Consider the following 21,937-nt stretch of genomic DNA (forward strand, 5'->3'; position numbering starts at 1 on the left):
CTGATTTTTCCAGACTTTGCTTCACAAGTATTGTGTGTGCTCTGTTTGCAGCAGTCGAGGCACAGAGAGACCACTCTGCCTCTTGCCCAGAAAACAGGCTGTGGTTTGTGGGGTTTTCTGCAGCAAACCTCAACCTCATGCCCCAATATTCACATTCTAGTGTTCATTTCCATTTTAATATGCTGTTCCTGGTGCCTTCCCTGCCTTTGCACCACTTTGGCTCAGAGCTCTCCCTCCCAAACATCCACTCCCCTCACTGTTATTTTAGTGACAGTCCAAGAGCCCACCTGGGGCCTTGGGTCCAGCTCCAGGAACAGGTATGGAGTGATGTGGCAGTTCTGTGATTCCCAATGTGTGAGATACCAAAACCAGCAACGTTCCCACCTGACACTTGCACTGTGATGTGGTATCTGCCACCAGCAGCCTTGAGTTTTCCTGTTCTGTGTGTGCTGAAAGACCAACTCTGCTCCTTTGCTGTGCCCTCTGACCCTCCTGGGCCTCTGCCTTTGCTTCCTCCATCTTATTCCTGTTGTGTGTTTGTGATGATTTCTGCAGCAAACTTGGGCCCAGAACAGAGCTGTGAAGTGGCTGAGAGGCAGGGGGAGGTCACCAGCCCTTGAACTGATCAGGTGGTGCTTAGTTTGGGAACCCTGCAGACTGCATCTTCCAAGCCCCAAGGACACATCCCTGCCCCTGCAGAGATCGGATCTGCTGGAGGATGGGCATGGACAGGGCAGTGAGGGATTAATGAGCCTGGTCCTTCCCTCAACACTGTTCTGGATTTTGTTTTTGCTTCAGGAAAGAGGAAACTCCTGTCCATCTTCAACAGGTCCATGGGTGAATGTGCCAGGGGGTGGGGGAAAGGTGCCACATGGCCCAAAATGGGGAGTAAATACTGGGTAGGTGCAATCAGGTGGATGAAAGGTGCAGGAGGAAACAAGGAGGTGGTACCTGGGCTGCCAATCACCTGCAGTTCAGTGGAATCCAGAGAGTTATCCTTTTACAAACTTCTCTGTTGGTTCAGCTCCTGGGAATGAAGTGCCTTTGTTCCCAGCTGCACTGCAATGTTTATTCATTAGATTTTAATAAAGAAAGTCAAATCTCATATCCCTTAATCAGTGTGGGTAACTGAACACTATTAATTGATTACTCAATACCTGTTAGCATGAAAAGCCAGCAGAGACCTTCAGTGACAGCGGCCTTCAGTTTATGCATTCATTCTGTAAATTATTAATAACTACTATTGATCCTCTCCCAACTGATGAAATATTTGTCTTTTTTGAGAAGTAACTTCTTTTTTTCTTTGACAGATAAGCCAGATTTATTTAGGAGATTTGTTGCTTATTTTTTCTCCAGGAGCCAATCTCTCTTTGCAAGTTTTTTGAAGGGGTTGTCCATGTTTACATACCATGGCTGTTTATGTATTATGTTCTTCCTTGGTCTCTTCAAATATTTTTGAGTGTAGTCAAGGCCACTGATCCAGCCAGATGTTTTTGCAATATAATTTCCTCAGTAGGAAGTATGGAAAGACCTTTATCAGTTTCATTACTGGTTTTCTCACAAAACACTTACATGAAAACCCAAGATAAATAAGCCCGTGAAACTAGGTGGGGGGGGGAAAGGCAGGAGGGTATGATGTTTTAATGGAAACATCTGCAGCTGTTCTTCAGAAAATGTCAAATTCTTCAGATAGGTCTACACTATTGTAACTTTTTTTCCTTTATTTTTTATTATTTTTTCAGATGGAGAAAGAAAGAGCTTAACTGCAGCACACTGCAGCAGTTTCACTACAGGGCTAGGAACAGGACTGGGTTCTTCTGCCCCCAGTCCATGAGTTGGTGACCACAATGTTCTGTAGCCTCTCCCCAGGAATGCTATATTTTCTTCATTTTCATTTCATTCACTCCTGCCATGTTAGCTTGGGCCATCTGTTTTTTCTGTCTGTTCTTTTTGCCATTTCTTCCACTGCTGCTTTCTGCTTGGAACAATCTGTTTGGATGACAAAAACTGCATGTACTAGGACACACAGAGGGAGCTGATTGCATTCTCATGGTAACAAGGCAGGGAGCCAAAAGGAGAGATAAATTATGATGTATGAGTGTGGCTTCCAGCCTGGCCTCTTGCTGAACTGTATTCAACACATCCTGTTGGTTCAAAAGGATGATACAACCTGCTAGAATATAACTCTTGTCCTACTAGAAATTCACATGTGGCCAAAGTAAGCACCTCAGTTTATTTAAATCTCAGTTTGTGTGCTGAAGTAAAAGGCAGAGATGTTTTTAGGAAGTTGAGAGCTTGTGGGCTGGGTTCCCTCCATGTGCACCCTTTCTAGTTCTCTTCATTCCCACAGCAGCTTGACACACTTGCTGCAGGGCTTGACTCTGATATTTTCCACTGCAATTGTGAGGATTTTTGACATCACAACTAAAAAGAGATATTATCTCCTCTGTTTTTACTGTTCCTTCGCTTGGGTGTCCCAGCTTCAAGAGTCACAAGATGGAAATAAAATGTATTAAAAAATGGATGAGAAAAAAGCAATTTTTGTGGTAGACTTACCCATGCTTTTAATTCTGGTTGCCACACACAGCTGCACATTCTATCTCTTAGTCAGACCATGTGTTCTTCTGGAGATGAAACCTCTGACCTGACTGTGTGGGAACTTTGCTACTGTGCTCCAAAATATTCAGAACTGGAAAGCAGAGACATAGAATAAATGTCAGGAAAACATCCTGAATTTAGGACAATCCTAATAATACTTCTTCTTTTTTTGTTGTTGTGGTTATAAAAAATGAAATGCTGGGGAGGACAGCTTTCTGTTTACAAACAGTAAAGTTTGTAAGTTCTCTGCTTGGTTGGGTGACCATTGTACCAAGTCCTGGCTGATGCATCAGAATTCCTGAGCATGTGGTGCAAAGCTTGCTCAGCACATGTAAAATTGGACAACAAACTGTTTAATCAGATGACTTCAGTTCCTTTTAATGATTATTGGGTTTTGAGGGTTTTAATTCCACCACCTCACCACTCTGGCATAGTGTTTGAATGAAAAATTCAGGATTTGGATGGACAGCTATGAGAGTATTTACATATGAAGTCACAGAAGCTGTGCAGTGCATACACAGAAGTATTCTTTAATTGCTTTTCTTTTTATCTTTTAGGTCTCTCAGCAGCCAAGCTACTGACTGAGTCAGGCTTGAATGTGGTGCTGCTGGAAGCCAATGACAGAGTTGGTGGAAGAACTTTCACCGTAAGGGTAATTATCCCCAGAGCCATTTGTATACCACAAATTCATACTTACAGAGTGTGCCATGTGGGGGGAAATTTCTAGAGCATCAGCAGGTGGGAAATTTCCTGGTGTTGTACCTATAAGAGAAGGGAAAGACTGGCATGATGGTGGGGACAGAATATTTCTGTGATCTTTGGGCTCTGGAGTCATTCACCTGGGAAGGAGAACACAATGAGCTAGGTTTCAGAATAATTTCCTGGGGAAAGACACTGCAGAAATCCCTATGGAAGAAGCACACATGAGGCCAACCATGCTGTGAAGAGTGTTGAGCTGAGCTGTGGCACCCCTGTCACTCTGCCCATTAGAAAATCTTGCCTGTGCTGCTTCCTAGGACAGTGTGTTTTAAACTGGTCATGGGTGAGATGCCTGACCGGGCAAGAGCTGCACAGATGTCTTTGACTCTCTCCTCTTTCTGCCTGCCAGGCGCTTTCCTCTTTTTAAGGCTGTAATGTAACAATGGGTCACTATTCTGGTTATGAACTCCAAATGACAATCAACATGCTGGTTATGAACTCAGTAATCACCACACCAGAACTCTACCAAAGAATTTGTTTTCCATGGGGAGAAGAATCTTAGCCAAAATGCCCTGGGAGTATTTTACTTCCTTTCATTCCTCTGGATTGCTCTTTTAACCTGTATGCTATTTACAAAGGGCTTATCTCTTTTGGTTTTGGTTTTTTTTTCTTCCCTTTTGTGTGTGTTGTGTGTGATAAACCAGAATAAGCAAGTTAAATACGTGGACCTTGGAGGGGCTTACGTGGGCCCAACACAGAATCGTCTCCTGAGGCTCTCTAAAGAGCTGGGAATAGAGACATACAAAGTGAATGAAGTTGAGCACCTGATTCACCATGTCAAGGTAAGAGATGCTCTCAAGCTGCTGCTGTAAACATGAACATTGTAGTGATGTCCTTTCTCCTTGTTTCCCACTCTTCCTGCAGTGGAGAATACCTGTTTGAGTCTGAGTTTGTTGGTTAAAAAAAAAAAGTGTGTTGATAATGAAATCACAAAAAAATTTCTATACTAGTATAAATTATGACACACACACATCTTTATTTGTGTACCCTGTGGGTGCCTCCTGTTTGCTCATGCTGTGGTTCAGGTTATATGAAAGCTCTCAAAAAACTTCCTTGCTTTAATGCTGGGTTTCATTATGTGCTGAGGAGAAGCCATTCTGCAATGACTGGCAAAATATTTGTAGGTGGTGTTTGATCAAAGGTTAAAGACATTGACAGTTTTTAAACTGTGACTCTTCTGTGCAGGCCAGCTCTGATACGCACTGCCCAGGGTGTCTGAAAATCCCTTTCAAAAGTTCTGGAGGCATTTCCAAGCAGGCTGAAAGTCTCTCAGGATGGGTTTCCTAAACCAGTGACATTTATTATGCTGATGAAAGAAACGTGAAAGGCTGTGTCTGGTTGTGCTGATGGGGAGACTTAACATGCAGGGTAGCAAAATAGTAACTGCAAAAGGCTCTGGGAATCAGACAGCCTTGTGGAGGCAGATCTGAGCCTCCACATGGTCTGAAATAGAACAGCTATGGCAAAGCTGTTAAAAAGCCCACGGATTCTCAGTAGGCATTCTCCAAAAGAGCATCCTTTCTCCTTTCCTGATATAGACCAGTGCTGCACTTGCACAGAAGGGAAACTTTCCTTGTTAGACCCAAGGACGTTAACTCTGGGTTTCGTTGGATGCTTAGGAAAAGCCATTGGGCAATGACTAGCAAAATATTTGTAGTTGATGTTTGATCAAAGGTTAAAGACATTGGCAGTTTTAAAAACAGCAATAGAGAAAATATGTCCTGTCATGTTTTCCCTTATTTTTTTTCCACTCAATTGTTATTAAAAAAAAAGTGTTCTCAAAGTGATTTGCTGTAGTGACTGTAATTACCATTTCTGTGGTAGAACTAATGGATACTTCCACGCTGCTCTATTTTGTGTGCCTCTGGCATCATCCTCAGAGCCAAATTTTCTGTCTGTTCACAGTATTTAACTCTCAAATCTCCCTAGCAGTGATAGGAGGTCATGCCACAAGGGGGAACACTTGACATGGCCAGTCAGGATGCCCGGCATTCCAAAATACTGTCAGAAATCACTGTTTATTGGGGTTGTTCCCAGTGAAGTGTTGAAAGTCTCCAAGGAGAGAGATCCCAGCTGCTGGCTGAGCACTCCCAAGCCATGCTAAGACCCTAAAGGTTGTAGGGAAACAGTTTGTAGGCTCAATTGCCTGTAGGAGTTCCTGAAGAGAGGAGGGAGAGAACTGTGTGCCAGAACTCCCTGCTAGCCAAGCAAGAGGTAAAGAGAAGAGATAATTCCACAGTCAGCAGCACATCCTTTGCATTTTGTGATTTCATTCATTTAAAATCCTTTATTTCCATTTTTCTCCTGTGTTTATCCAATTGTAGGGAATCATTAACATAGTTGAATTACTCATAGGTAAATAATTGGCGTGTGAGCACTATATAATAAGCATATGCACTGTCTTGTGGCCAAATCCTCAGCATTTCATGTATCTTCAACACATTCCTTGCAGGTTTCTGAGCCATGTGGCTTGTCCATGGTTTCCCTGAAAATGAACAGTGCTCGTGGGCTCCTTGAAATCTGGGCAGTGCTCCCAAGTTGTAGATTCAAAGTACACAAAGGGCTGTGTCCCCTGTGTGAATTTGAATTCACATGCTGACCCAAGCTTTGTGACTGTGGTCAAATGTAATTAAATTCTGGACCACAAAATTATCCGAGCCCAGAGAGGCGATGAAACCTAAAGCTTTTAATTCTTCTTTTTGCTGCACAAAAATCAGGCATCACAGTGCATCTTGTAAAATCAGCCACTGTTTTTACTTATACCCAAAGGCAAAATAAAGCCTTTCATAGTTAATTAAATTCATTTTAGAGGCTTTTTAATACAAGTAATATATGCAGCTTCTTTGTACTACAAAATGAAAAGAATGCATTTTGTTGATCTCTGGGTGGGTCTCTGCTAATTAGGCTTTACCAGCTTGATTGGGTTGCATGGTTCTTTTCTCCTTTAATCTTTTTTAATGCCACGTTCTATCATGAGATTATTTTTGGTCTTGCTTATATGACGTGTGATATTTTCACAGAAACTCAAAATTATGTTTTTTGCCCTAATTTTTTTTCTTTTCCCTCCACTTGTTAAGCAGTCTTTTTCATGGTCTTTGAAAAGAGATTAGTATGTTCTTTTCATTTTTGTAAATACTGGTTCATCAGCCTTAGTGAGAAAATTAGTATAGCTCTGTAAGTAGTATTTGGTAGGCAAATTGCTGCCTGAACACCCTTCATTTTTCAATAGCCCAACTGAAATTAGGTTCATAAATCCAGATTTGAGAAGCAAAAGCAGAACTGTCTGAGAAGTCATCATCTCCTAACAGTTCTCCCAGTGGACTGGTAGGCAGATGTAAAATCTGTGAAAATGCTTCTTAAAATGGGAATAAATTCTTAGCTGGCCAGGAGAGGATTCAGGTTCCTACCTTAGATATGCAAATTTGCTACTTTTGACTAGTGGTGTTTATTTTCCTCACCAAAATGACAGCTTTTGTCTTTTAAAAAAGCAAAGCTAAGAGCATATAGTTCCAGTAATTTTTACCATATTACAGTCTCTGGAAAGAATGAAATATGAAAACATGCCAATTATTGTGGGGGTTTAATTAACAAATTTTCCTTGTTAATTCAAGCTGTACTTCACTTCTGTGGAGTCTCATTAGCCATGCCAACTTTTTGCATTTTAAAACACAAATTTACCATATTTTCAGTTGTAACACGGGTTCATTCTCCGAGGTAACTGTGGGGCTGATTTGCTCTGCTATCCTAAATCTTTGTGAGGAAACATTTATTTGTATGAATGGCTTGCCCAGTGAATGTTTATTTTTACATGATTCCTTGATATGCTGTGAGGATGATCCACTCTTTGTCCAGCTGTGGTGCCAAGTGAACGTCTTCTGATCCTATTTTCTGCCAGATCTTTTTATGGGTTAATACCATTGATGCTTCTTACAAATTCCATATTATAAAAAATTGGGGAAGCACTTGTTCCTTCTAATCTCTGTGTTGTCTCAGGGCAGGATAGTGGATAGTGCTAACAGCTGGCTGAGGTAGCTGGCTATTTTCACAGCCTGTTGCACTGAAACATTCCTCATGTGGTTATAATTGAGTTGTTTCTTTAGTGCCAAAAAGGCCCCAGAACCTATCCTGGGGGTCTTTCAGGTTAAGATGCTGGGAGAAACATGAAGCATCCCCTTGCCAGTCACTGGAGAAGTTCTTGACAGCAACTTGCCACCCCATCATTCCCTCAGTTAAGTTCCCTGTAAGAAGATGGAGTTTCCTCATGCTCATCCCTGTGCCAGCAGCCCTGGCTGGAGGTGTCTGAATGCATGTCATGCCCACTTGAAGTTTGGCACCATTTTCATGCAAAGATTAATAATTGACAGCTCTGGGGAGAGTGATAATGGGAACCCTACCTGCTGCACCTCATGAGGGTGAATGTTTAATCCTATGCACACAGTACTTTTAACCAGGACCCCAAATCTGCACTGATTTTGCCAGGTTGCCTACTGATCTACAGACTTGCAGAACAAAATTTTACAGCCCTCTTGGGTGTCATTCATTTTCGTCACTATTGTGCTTATTAAAATGCAGTTTGCAGTGGTCTTGTTCATGAATTAGAAATATGATGGTCGTGTTGTATTGGGATTTAATTAGCAGCTGGATAAGTAACTGCTGTGTCTAAAGCTGCAGAATTTAGTGGTGTTTCTTCTGTGATATCTGTGATACATGCACTGAAGCCAAGCAATATGATTTATGTAAGCTTTTCACCTGCCTTGTCTGCAAGTCTAAGGGCAGTATCTTCTGGCATAGTCTGCACTACAGAACATAACTGCTTAAATGCATTTTTGAATGACTTGATAAAAGTGCTTTCATTGTTCTTTGTGTATGTCAATTAGATTGCAGTCAGAGAATGAAAAGACTGTGAGACTCAGTAGATCTCAGTTTAAATGAGGTGAAATAGCCTCTTGTCGTTTGTTTTCTTTCCTTTTTGGTGGCAATTTGTGAACAAGAATTCGGAGAAAACTGGGAAGAAGACATTTGAATGTTGAAGAAGCTGGGCATCTGCTCTCTTGAAAGGGAAGCCAAGTAAATTCAAAGACACTTAAATTGCTGCAGGGCCTTGATAGTGTCATGTGTCATTACTGGAACACAGATCTCTGTTATTTTAACCCTTTACTGGAGATGAGGATGCAGACATTCCTGCCACAAGATGCTGTGTCATTATCACACCCACCTGTAGCTTCAAAAGTGAGTCTGAGGTTGGCCAGGCTCAAGTTGGTGAAAGCATCTTCCAGACCCCCAGAAGGGATATCCTGCAGTCAGAGAATGAAGAGCAGCTTTTGGCAGGAGTGTAGGAAAAGCTGGACATGTTTGGTCTCACTGGGCCTGCCCTGTAAATAGAGGGGCATCTTCCCTTTTCTCCATGCCAGCCAGCTAGCCGTATTTGCAAGAAGAAATTTCCTAATTAGGACTTTTAAAATTGAAATATAGATATTTGTATTAAAGCAGCTTAGAAGAAGCAATTATGGACAGCACATCTGCAAAGTGATCTCTGTTAATGGGAGGCTGTAAAGCAGGGTCTTGCAAAGGGTGTTTATTGATCAGGAAGATTGAATGGAAGGCTGGAAGCTGTGACCTAATGGTAACACGAGGATGAAAGCAGTAAGAAAAATGAACTGTGAATAAAGTATGCATTTCTTAATTAAATTTGAGGGGGAAAAAAATCTTCCTGAGTCTTAGCTTTCCCAAATTCCATGGTCTGTTGGTGAGGAGACAAGAAAAAGGACTTGTGCTCCCACCTAGATTATTTAATTGAGGCTGCTGGGAGAAAAAGCTTCAATTGCATCTGATTGTAGAACTGATTTTTGTTTCCCTTGAGAAGCTGATTCACATCTACAGGAAAACAGAATTAGAGAAATGTATATTTGATACTGGAACAACTGGTTGAGCATACTGGGTTTCACATGTCTGTAAAATTTCATGTAAGTTTTCATATTTTTTGTGACCCCAAAGTCACATTCTGCATAAACCCAGTGTTCTAGTTGTGGAACAGTGTGTCTACTCAGTTATGCTGTGGGCAGATGCTCTTTTGAAGGCTTTCTTTCAAAGGAAGCTCCACTTTTCTTTAGTTTTCATATATTTATGCCCCATTTATCTGTTTTTTAGAAGGGAAGGAAGACTTTTCTTAAGACTAATTCTAGAAATACTAAATAGTTTTCAACTGATTGTATCAATTTTGTTGACTGGTTTAATTCAGATGTTGAAAGCCACATACAAGCTCAGTATAAAAGAATATTTAGAAACAAAGTCCCTGTAAATCTGTGCTTCATTAGAGACCTTAATGTTTTGTCTGAAGGTGTTTTTTCATTGTCTGAAACAAAAAAAAAACCCTCATTCTGGTAGAAAGGAGAGTTAGTTAATTATTTTCAGAGCTGATTGGAACAAATAGTTATGTATATATAATTATATATAGACTTCAAATTCAGAGCAGATCCTCAAGATCCTCAATTTCATTTCTATGTCACTTCAGTGGTGTTTCTCTAATTCTGCTTTTTTTCAGGTATGACAAGTATTTAACAAATTCCATGACCAGTGCAGCTGAGTGAAGATTGTTGTATTATGGAAATAAAGTCAGAAACAAGTTGTTCCCAATTAGCTCCTTTCCTTTTCAGAATGCATATTTCGAGTCACTGTGTCTGGCTGTGCAACACTTAAAATGGAATTAGTTTTCTTAATGAAATTCCCAAGACGTGTTGGCATCCACAGATGATGAACTCAAATTAAATATTGAAAGATATTTGGATGAAATTTTGGCATGTTTTAATGTTCTAGCTTTGCACCATCAATTATAAGGTTTTTTCCTGCTGCAATTAAATTTTCTAACCTATAGATCTTACCTTTAGAATATTTGTCAGTACAGTAACCAGCTGAGCATTTGAGATCCTGAACAGTTTCAAAATAAAGGGAGCTTAACTGAAGGTCAGCTCTGTTACAATTTCTACGTAGGTTGTAAAATCCCTCTTAATTTGGTCCAGCTACCTGCCATTTTTTAATTGAGAATAATACAAGAGGCTTAGTCTCAAAAATATCTTGTTAGATGTTATGAATTAAAAACCAAAAAACCCCAACAAACCAACAAACCCCCAAAAACCAAAAAACACATACACATCCAAAAACAACAAACACACACACACCCCAAAAAACCCCAAAAAGCCCCCCCCCCAAAAAAAAACCAAACCAAAATTATACTTTTCCATAAGGCAGCAGATGAGAAGCAGCATCTGAGGCAGGTACAGAGTTACAGCCTGAAGTGATGCTTTTCTGTTTCTGATTTTCCTTGTCACAGCTTGGGGTCTTACAGTTCCTGAGCTTTGTATGAATGACATTACTGGGATTTTAATCTGAGAAAACGGGGTGTGTGTGCTGTATATCAGCAGAGGGCACTACGTGCCAATAAACCTGTCTGGCTGTGAATTAACATGCAGAGTAACAGTCTTGCTGAAGTGAGCCTCAGTTAGTCCAAGGTTTAGATGGTTTAGCTGAGGGAATATCTGTGCTCAGCAAGAGCTGACTTTATTTATAAGGTGTTTATACTGTGCTATGAAAAATGCATGGATCATTGTCACCAGGGGCTTCAGTTCACAGTGCTGCATCTCACTCTGGCACTGCCTGGGTGCATAATGTTTAGGGGAGCCTGAAGTTGTCCTGGGCCTGCAAAAGCAGATTTTCTCCTGAGAATCCCACTCTGCATTAAGACACTGATATTTCCTGGCAGTCCTTTCTCATTTGTCACCTTCACAGGAGAAGGCACATGAGATCTGGTCCTTGTACCCCCCTGAGTGCTGGGGCTGATATTCAAGGGGCTGCTGATATTCAGTTGTCGTGTTGTGGGGTTTTTCCCCTTGTAATAACCCATTTCTTAAGTCAGCTATTTGAGCTGAAACAGACCTGGTGTATAAAGAAATCTTATTTCTGCACGACTTACATGGGTCCATCGTAACTCAAGCGAATGTCAGTTGACGTGAAGCAGATGGCTGAGGAAAAAATCTGCTGGGAATTGTAAAGTTTGCGACAAACACTGTGTTTCTCATTTCCCTGCTGGTTTATTCCTGGGACAGCTGGGTTGCAAGAGTTTCCTCCCTTTAGTTTCATCTTCTTCAGTGAGCTTTAGCCCCCACTGCAGCAAGAGCCTTTGTGAGCTGCAAGTGATCCATGCAATGGCAGTGCTGATGCTACTGTTGTGGGGTTTTTTTGGAGCATTGCAAGTGGCATCATGAAAGCATTTCTAAAATTTTGTATACAAATTATAGAAGGGCAAGAAATACTTCTGAGCATCATAGAACTGATGTTGAAATACCGTGTCAAATGATTGGAAAGGATGGTTATTGTTGATAGTTTTATACAGCTTTGATTTAGGGATAAAAATATTTGAAAAGGAAATGTTTCGTGCATCTTGGGACGTGCAAGTGCCTTGTTATTCTTTAGAGATTACACACCACCAGGAGGCACAGAGAATGCTATTCCCAGCAAATAAGTAAATTTTGCCTAAATATCAAAAAGGTTTTTGTGTTTGCAAAAATGCAAATTCGACACGAGTGAAGCTGAAATGTTTTGGTTTGTTGGTAACTACTCAGAGCCATCTGTAGTCTTTCTTTGCTGCTGCTAATTTTGCTTCTGTGTAGAGCTTAGTCTGGCAGTCTCTTCTCAAACAAAATTCTGATTGACAGCTCCCGGAGTTTTGTTTGTGCAGGAAATAAGGATCAGGCCTTAGGAGATGACTTAGGAGCTCTTGAAAATGACTTTCACAGGAAACTTGCTAACTTTGATGGCTGTTTTATTTTTTTTCAGGTAGGAGTTTGTGTTCTTTGTGAGACTTCCACCCTAGATTCCTACACAAGAGACATAGCCAAGGTTTTGCTTTTGGCAGTTCAAATGCAGTGAAATAGAAGAACAGTAAAACAGAAATATGGTTTGTGTGTCTCTTAGCCTGCGCTCATCAGGAAGCACTGCAGGGAATTCATAAGACTTGAGTTCACTCAGAGGGGATAACTGGGTTAGGGTTGCCTCTGGCAGATCAGGAAGCTCAGAACAAAATCAATAATTAGAATAACCCATTCTGATGCTGTCCTGGTTTTCTTGAGCACAGCAGTATGCTTGTTTCATAACTTAAATTTGGGAAATAGCAGGTACTTGAAACCAAACTGATAAGCTCTGGCGTTGGAATACTCACAGGATGCTGACACTAGTGAAGGCTCCAGAGTGCAGAGGAAGCCACAGTAAAACTGATTTTTTGAGGCCATAGGGTCCGTTATGGAATTTTAATGTGCCCCAAATATCTAAAAGATAATTTCCAACATGGTTCAGCTGTTATCACGTGGGACAGGAAGGCACTTGGTCTGAGAGGTTTTGCTCTTCTCTCACAGCCCTTTGGCAGCCAAGTTTGAATTGATGTGTGCCCAAGTGTAAATTGATTCCATGTGAAGAGATTCCATAGTAATACCCAGATGCTCATGCTGGAACCAAATGCCTCTGATTAGGCAAACCTTTTCTGTTCATCTCCATCTACAGGGATATATTTTCCTGATTCCAGATTTTGTTTTCCTGATTCCAATATTTTCATACAGTTGAGTACAAAAAATGTAGAAATGCACGGTTTTTTTCATGCTGAATGAAAAAAGAAAAAAATAAAGACAACCCTCCATTTTCTGGGTGGACATGTGCCATAATGCCCATCCTTAAATTGGAAGTGCTGGTTTTCCAGCCTTGGTGCCTCTGGCAATGAACTGACTGGAGATCTACTCTGGCTGTAACAAAACTTGTAAAAAACTTCTAAAAATTTGATTTTGGCATTGTAAAAACAAAAATTTATCCTCCAAAGCGCTGCAGAAACAAATTGTTGCCTTGTAGCTGCTTCTTGTCCATTTACCAAAGAATTAAATCCTTTCCTCTCCATTTTGCTTTCTTCCTAACTTTCATTGCCTTGGTGTTTTTGACAAGGATTCCATTGGGGTCTTCTGTCCATAAACACTCAGTGAAAAAACAGTTTCTTCTTCACTTTCTCTGACCTGTTTGGGAGTTTTGTGAACTAATTTTCTCTTATTCATAGGTTTGATTTTTTTCTTACCAATTGTGTATCCTTTTTTTTTTTTTGAACAGAAAGTCCTCAAAGTTATTAGCCAGCATTTTTAAAAGTTACATCTTGTTTTGTAATTTCTAGACCAAGTTTTGAGTGTTTCAGGATCCCTTTGTGCCCTTTTACTGTATCTTCTGGTGCTTGCACACACCTGCAGATTTGAATAGTGTGCTCTCTGTCCCTTCTTTCACAGTATTAATTAAGAGCCTAAATCAAATCAGGCCTGACATTTCTTTGAGTAAGTGGTCTTTGAATACTTCTCTTCAAAAAGACACTGTTGTTGTTCTTATCTGGTTATAAATATTAAATCTTGGTGCAGTATGATTTTGTTAAGCCAGTGTAAATACTTTTTTAATGATGGATTGGTGTGGCACTGCATCAAATATCTATTAAAAGTTAGAACTTCTACTGTTTGACGTTCATGCTCACACAGTCCACACTTAAATACATAATTTAATATAAATTTTGAAAAATCAGCTGTGGCATTCAATATGGCCTTTATTATTTATCTATCTTATGGACGCCATAATGCATTGTGAAAAAACAAGTACCCAGATAATGCTGCTGAGCCTTTCTTTGTGAATTTTTAAATTAGGCTGCTATTAGGCTGCCATCCATATAGTCAGACAGGGAAATCCCATGTAAATAAAACAGCTCTACAAATTACCCATTGTCTTCCACTCTTAATTAAGCTAGACTTTCTGAACATCTAGTAATGGAGATTTAGATACAAAAAATATGATTATTAAGTATGTAACAGTATAATTAGGAGATTGGTGTTGGTCACCCTGTCCCACTCTGTAATTTTCAGCTAGGGGTCTTGGGCTAGAAAAATAAGTCTCATCAGTAAATGCTACATTTTCTGCAGTGCTGGTAATTTTTAGGTTAGCTGAGACTTTTTTTTTCTCCCAGGAAGGTCTCTGAGCTATGATTTAGTGTGTAATAACACCATGTCTACTTTTGTCTGATTTTGAAAAAAAACGCAAAAAACCAAACTGCTAAATGCAATTAACTGTTAAGTGTTTTTATGAACAATTAGGAGGGAAAAAATTAAAAATTAAAATACATAAAGAAGTAAATATTTCTTCTTTTCAGTAGCAAATAGCCAGTTTTTCAACTCAGTCAAACAATGCTGTTTCATCTCATTTTCTCATTTTTTTGATCTGCTATTAGTGACTCTAATGCAGGGTGTTAGTTTGGTGGCCCAGAAGTGCTGAATGTGAAGCTTTGAAGGTAAAGTATGAGTTCTGCACTGGCTTGCTGAAGTTTGACTTGCTGATTCAGCTGTGTATCACACTAAATTGCGCGTGCAGAAGAACAGGAATGACAGAATAACCCCCTAGAGCTGATTTCCAGGATCTTGTTCAGGTAACCTTTGAGTATCTCCGAGGATGGAAGATACCACAGCTTCTGTGGGCAATCAGTGCCAGTGCTCAGGCTCCCTCATGGTGAAAAAGCATTTCCTGATGTTCAGAAGGCACCTCCTGTGTGTCCTGCACACACAGACAGTGACCCATCAGAAGCAGTCACATGGATTGATTAAATTTGTGCTTTTTATGAACACTTAACCTTTTGGTGCCGCTTTCCATGCATGGAACCCATGATTGTGGTTGTCTTTTGTGGGTTTTCATGATGTTTTTGTTTGTGTTTCATCTTTTAGGGTAAATCTTACACCTTTAAAGGCCCATTCCCTCCTATGTGGAATCCCTTGGCCTACCTGGACTACAACAACCTATGGAGGACCATGGATGAAATGGGAAAGGAGGTATGGCATGAGCATTGCAGCTGAATCAGCTCAGCTTGCCTCCCTGAGGGGCAGAGGGAAGGGGTTGGGGTGCAGACAGGCAGAGCTGCTCTGCCTTGAGCAAACCCAGAGCTGGCAACAGCAGCCACACATTTTGGTACCCACTGATGGCCAGAGCACGTCTGAGAGTGGCCTCCTGGCAAGCTCTTCTGAATCCTGTGCTGCTGAGGCTGTCTGCACACATCCCTTAGTTTTTCTGGCTATGGGAACGTCAAAGTTTATGCCTGTGATTGATTTTTACCTCTTTTCCTGATGATTTGATAAGTAATATTTTAAGAGGCTTGCAGAACTCAAACATTTGCCCTTTTCTACCCTGAAATTCAACCTGTGTAGAATTCATTCTTGTCTTGTTCTAGTTTTTTACCAGTTTTCCATTGGCTGAGCTACAAAATTTGAGAAGAGGTTGCTCTTACTTGTCTAGATAAATGTGAGAGATATGGAATAACTTAGAGACATTTCTTAACTCTATAACTGTTCTCTATTTGTCAATCTAAAAAAAAAAAAAAAGTTAAAACAAGCAAACAAACAAATCCCCTCCCCCAAAAGCATTCAGTGTTACCTGCCAGAAATTTGCAGGCTGAGTTTGCATTTTAAGACAAGATTATTTGTATTTGTTTGGCACTCATTCACTTGTTGATAAATGCTTTTTTTTTAATGTCTCCTTAGATTCCAAATGAAGCTCCATGGAAGGCTCCACGTGCAGAAGAATGGGACAAAATGACTATGCAAGATTTCATAGATAAAATATGCTGGACAAAGTAAGAAACTTTTTAATGTGAAATATAATATTTATATACTTTACAGCTAAATAAGCATTACTGCTTTTCAAACAGGTATAGCTATCACTAAAATACAGCCCTTTTAAAGAAAAGGGGTAAGAAAGTTCTGTAATAATGGACCACAACACCGGTCAGCACACTCAGTAGATCCTGTTACATTTCCCTAACTTTTTAGACAAAAATAAAAATAAAATATATTTGGGAAGGGTTATTTCTGAAGAGATGGATAATCTGTTATGTGCATTTTCCTGCTCTTTACTGTGTGTTCAGCCTTTCAGAGAAAAATGCCATGGTTAGAGCAGGTTTTTGAATCAAACTCTTGATGGAACAACACACATTTATTCTGTGCTGGACCAGCTGATTTTACCAAAGTGCTATAAAGATAACATTTGTCTTTCAGTAGCACTAAATCACTTTAGAACTCATCATTCTATTGTTCGGCTGTTGCACTATAGGGAAACTGAAAATGCTTCCTGTTTTTATGTATACATCAAAGCAATTTTTCTTTACTTGCCATTCAACAGCAGTTTGATTGTTTTTCTTCTCACTGAAGAAAAAAAAGCCCATTAATCCTGGTTGCTGAAGAGCAGATTGATTCCTACAGCAACCTCTTCAGAATTGCTACAGGAGAGCTGGAGAGGGAATGTGAACAAGGACATTAGTAATAGGACAAGGGGTTCTGGCTTTACACTGAAAGAGGGCAGGGTTAAATTTGATATTTGGAAGAATTTTTGTACCACAAGGGTGATAAAGCCCTGGCACACGTTGCCCAGAGAAGCTGTGGCTGCCCCATCCATGGAAGTGTCCAAGGGCAGGCTGGAAGCCACCTGCTCTAGTGGAAGGTGTCTTTGCCCATGACAGGGAGGTTGGAGCTGGAAGTGATAAAGGACAGTTAAAGTTCTTATACCATTCTATAATCTGTGATTGTTAGTGGACAACAGGCTTGTGACGGCGTTCACAGGGGTCGTATGTTGAGGGAAGAGACGAGGATTTGACTCCGTGTTTCAGAAGGCTTGATTTATTATTTTATGATATATATTACATTAAAACTATACTAAAAGAATAGAAGAAAAGGTTTCATCTCAGAAGGTTAGCTAAGCTAAGAATAGAAAAGGAAAAGAATGATAACAAAGGCAGCTGCTTTAGACTCTCTGTCTGAGTCAGCTCTGCTGTGATTGGCCATTAATTATAAACATCCAAGATGGGCCAATCAAAGATCCACCTCTTGCATTCCACAGCAGCAGATAACCATTGTTTACATTTTGTTCCTGAGGCCTCTCAGCTTCTCAGGAGGAAAAAATCCTAAGGAAAGGATTTTCATGAAAAGATGTCTGTGACACAGGCTGTTGTCCAAAACTTGCAATCTTCTGGTTCATAACTGGTGCTCACTCAACATCCAATAGTTCATGTGACTACAGTCATGTTTTTTCCAGCTCTGATGGAATAAGAGTTGACATTTTACCTGAATATTGGCATAAGTTGAAGATGCTTTTCAGATTTTATATGTGCATCTTGGCTTGATTTGCTCTGTTTGTTCAAGATTGAGGTAGCAGGCAGCAGAAATGTCCCACCCTGGAAGGTAATGATCCAGAAGGGCAATCTTTTGCTCTTTCCTCTTATCTAACAGACTGTACAGGTTTGCTTTTGGCTAGAGCTGCATGCTGGAAATATCTTGAGTGCTCTTGGTTGAAATCATACTGCCATTTCTGGATAAAACATCAGGAACTGAAAAGCAATGGGAGAAGGTGGCAGAAACTGGTAGAGTGTAACCACCATGTAATAGCATCTGCTTATAAAATATTAATAAATACATGCACATTAGGCAAAATATCTCACAGAATTGATAGTATTTTACAGTATGTGTTATACAGATGAAAAACTTTTTAAAAATTTTTGTATTATTTTTGGCTGTCAAGAATGAATTCACAATGCACCCATACTTCAGAAAATGGACTAACTTTGTACTTGAGTGGGACTTTGCATTTTTAGAAAGGAAGGAAGATTCCTTTTTCTGTATACATCTAGAGCTCTTTGAAACAATAAGTTAGAGTTCCTTTTTTTTTTTTAAGTTTGAAGCCTAAAAAAAAAAAGAAGCAACCAGAAGTGGATTCTGCACTAGCTTTGGTGCTTTGCATATGAAGTATCTATAGAATCTTCATCCCAATTAGTTACAATGCAGTTAAACTGAGAATCTTCTGGTCCTGTCCATGTCTCTTGAACTCCTTCTCAGAGTGATGTATTTACTTATAACAGGAGTAATATTTCCCTGAGTCTTAATTAATCCTCTGTCTTAGTGCACCCCAAAATCTTGTGCAGGCTTATACAGTAATTTACAGTAGAGCTGCTATGAAAGAACAGGTTAGAGGACATAAAGCAGTGATCCCTTTACAGATACAGGTCAATTTTCTGTTTCTGTGTTCGTTGCCACTGGATACAAGGACACTGTTTAAAATACTGACTTGAGCTACCAAAAGTATCCTTTCCTTTTTCTTTCCAGACTCTGGCATGAATGCTGTCACTTCTGCTATGGCTTCCTACTTACATTTCTTTCCTTGCTGTGTTCCAGCTGCAAAACTCCCTGAGCAGAGGATTGGGCAGTGAATGGATGCTGACTAATCCACAGATCTTGGATAATTAGCTTAGAAAAGACACCTGACTTTTTTAATGGTGGGTTTTGAATAATCTCTGTGCTGTGTTCTTGAGGGCACAGGCATCCAGCAGGGGCAGAGAGAGATGCAGATCTGGTTTGTAACCCAGGAATTGGGGACAGGGTGGTTTTGGAGTCCAGTGAAGACAGGAGGGTTTACTGTGCTTAGTCCTGAGGCTAGGATGACAGGCTAACTATGCATTAGTAGCATAAAGTGATATAATCTTGGGCTTTGTCTCTCAATGTCCTATTTTTTCTGGAATACAGGAGTGCTTCATTAATATTTTTTTCAGGATTACTTGAAAAATGTTGCATAAAAGGAATTGATAATTCCTTACTTCAGCTGAAATTAAGGAATCCTTTGCCCCCACAGTGGAAGAAAAGATTGCCAGAGAGGCTCCTGCCTACTCAAGAACAATCTTGTCAGCATTATTCTGTTTTTAAATTAACCAGCTTTCTTGTCTTCGTTGCAGAGCTGCCAAGAGTTTTGCAACTCTGTTTGTGAATGTGGATGTCACTTCTGAGCCCCACGAGGTCTCTGCCCTTTGGTTTTTGTGGTACGTGAAGCAGTGTGGGGGCACAGCACGGATTTTCTCCACGACCAACGGGGGCCAGGTTGGTACTGTCAGCCATCACCTCCTGCAGCTCTGGGCAGGCCCTGGTTTAATTTCATTTTTTGCTGGTTTATTTTAGTCCAGAGACATCCATGACTTTTGAGCAAGTAGCACACTGATAACTAGTTTTGTTAATTTATTCTTTAATCTGGATCTTGTAAAACTAGTGTTGAAGATTGCTCCCTACTGATGGCATTGCCCCCAGGGATCAGGAGATTTGTATCTGGATTTTTTTTTTGGATACAGATTAAAGCATTTGCTTTGCTTATCCTTACTGAAAAGAGAAAATTTTACTTATGCCTATTTCTGTCATGAGGCTGAAGCCATCCTAAGCACTGCAGAAGCACTTAATGAGGACGGCAATGTCAGCTGCAAGTTAACACTAAAAATGTAGCCCAGAGCTGGGTTCCTAATATGCGAATTTCCAAGCATTAACACCATTAAGATTTTAAGATCGCTCTAAAGAAAATGAACACCCCTCAATATGGTATTGCTTTGAAATGTTTGCAATCTGGTACATTAGAGCTGCCTCTGCATTTGAAGAAAGTAAGGTTAACACTGTTAATGGTCTTCTACTTGAGAAGTGCAAATCTCACTAATTGTATTAGAAACGGATATATTTTTAGAAGTGCTAATTATTTAATCATAAATAAAAATGCAAATACATCAACCATCTTAAAATGCATAAATATGCATAGATAAGCAATTACTGTAGGTAATTTAAGTTAAACATGTTTAATTAAATATTATTTGAATTCTGTACTATGTTAGAGATGATTTGAGTTTAAGTTGGGTTGAATTACATAGTGCAGCAGACATTTTTGATGTGAGCTATGTGACTTCTTACACCTTGTTACTTATTATGAAGATCAGGTTTCCTGCTTCTGATACACAGAGCTCTGCAGGGATGAGTGAGCTCAGAGAAAGGTTTGAAGGTTTAAGCACTTTTCAGATGTCTTGCTGATTCTCACAGGCCTGTAGCATCTTTTTGGAGACCACATTTGGAGAAGGGATTTTCTTCCAAAAAAGTTTTGACTAGAGTTCAAATGATGGTCAAATATGGGAAGGATCTGAGAAGCTGGAAAGAGAAAGTAAAATGGGTGCATTTCTAGGTGAGGCTGCAAAAATTCCCTAAAATGTTTCGATAACAATGGAAAAAGGGGGTTTGTTTTGAATGCTGAGAGCAATGCTTGCCGTGATCCACACTCCACAAGCACTGCTCTGCTGAGCTGTTGTGTCTGTGTTTCAGGAGAGGGAAAAATTCTGCATTGCAAGAGAGGAAAAACTGCAAAAATTCCCTAAAATTTTTCGCTAACAATGGAAGAAGTGGGGTTGTTTTGAATACTGAGAGCAATGCTTGCCATGATCCCTGCTCCACAAGCCCTGCTCTGCTAAGCTGTTTGTCTGTCTGTCTGTGTTTCAGGAGAGGAAGTTTGTTGGGGGCTCTGGGCAGATCAGTGAGAAGATGATGGAGCGCCTGGGCGGGCGGGTGAGGCTGCGCAAGCCCGTGGTGCGCATTGACCAGTCCGGGGACGGCGTCATCGTGGAGACCCTGGACCATGAGCTGTATGAGGTAGTGCCATGTTGTCACCATCTGTCCTTATGAAGGGGTTTCGTGATGGTTCATGAATTGATCTTAGAGTGCAAAACACCGACACAGCACAGGGGGTTTGCAGTATTAATCAAAAACCTGTGTACCTTTATTGAATGACCACAGCAAAATGTGCTGGAGAGGAACTGGCGGAAAAGGGAAGAATAAGGAAAAAGGGAGGAAGAGAAAGGAAGGAATATAGCTACCAAACCTAGAAATGGCCAAGTCCTTCGATGTCCAGCCAATGGAGTTCACCAGGTCACGTCCAGGGAGATCTCAAGGTTCCAGTTCTTTCGAGCTCTTATTATACCCCTTTTTGATGGGGGAAGGGGATGAATATTGAAACTGAATCAAAGGTAGTCTATTGTGTTTTCTGGGGAAAAATGGTATTTAGAGAAGGGTACACACAGTCCATGTTCTCAGCAGTGGGCGAGAACCATTATCTACTTGGTCCACTGCTTGCACCTGCAACATCCATCTTGCTTTGGTCAGCTTGCCTTCCCCACACACCTCCCCTGGGTTGGGGGTTTCTGTGCCAGTCCTTGGAAAGAGCAGGGGGGGCCTTTTTACATAGGGGTTTCACATCTCAGTCCCCGATGGAGAGGCTTCTTCCATCTCAGTCTGTCTGTCACGGTGGCTGTAAAACAGGTGAGGGGCTTCTGTGGGCGCCACCCAAAACCTCAGGAGAAGTCCAGCCAAGCTGAGAGGTGGAAAAAATTCCAGGGCTATTGTTGCAAAAGGGCAAAAAGTGCCCCTTTCCTCCTTTCAGTGTAGCATACAGAAAACACACCTGTGAACAATAGCTTAGAAATGCTGATAGTGGGACCTTGGAAAATGCTAAAGATAGATTCTGAAAATGTTAGGCTTTGTGTTTTCTCAGATCAGTGCATTCACGTAAGCAGTATGATAAATGATATAATTGTTAGATGTGATGATTGTTTAGTAATTAAATATAATTATTATATAATCATAGGAAGAATCATGAGAAACTACACTGGGAACTTAAGAGAGCTATGTTTAGCTAAAAATCT

General features: G+C 40.4%; 1 protein-coding gene across 1 annotated transcript in view; it reads left to right on the forward strand.

Annotated features, from left to right (window-relative positions):
* Positions 1–21,937, forward strand: part of LOC115901431 (amine oxidase [flavin-containing] B-like) — a 54,212-nt gene that overhangs the window by 14,884 nt on the left and 17,391 nt on the right. The window contains exons 2-7 of the mRNA XM_030944094.1: positions 3,156–3,250; positions 4,002–4,139; positions 15,132–15,236; positions 15,942–16,033; positions 19,175–19,316; positions 20,739–20,888. Of these exons, the coding sequence (XP_030799954.1) occupies positions 3,156–3,250; positions 4,002–4,139; positions 15,132–15,236; positions 15,942–16,033; positions 19,175–19,316; positions 20,739–20,888 (722 nt within the window). The remainder of the gene's footprint in view (positions 1–3,155; positions 3,251–4,001; positions 4,140–15,131; positions 15,237–15,941; positions 16,034–19,174; positions 19,317–20,738; positions 20,889–21,937) is intronic.

Source organism: Camarhynchus parvulus, chromosome 1 (assembly GCF_901933205.1).
Source record: "Camarhynchus parvulus chromosome 1, STF_HiC, whole genome shotgun sequence".
Classification (NCBI taxonomy): domain Eukaryota; kingdom Metazoa; phylum Chordata; class Aves; order Passeriformes; family Thraupidae; genus Camarhynchus; species Camarhynchus parvulus.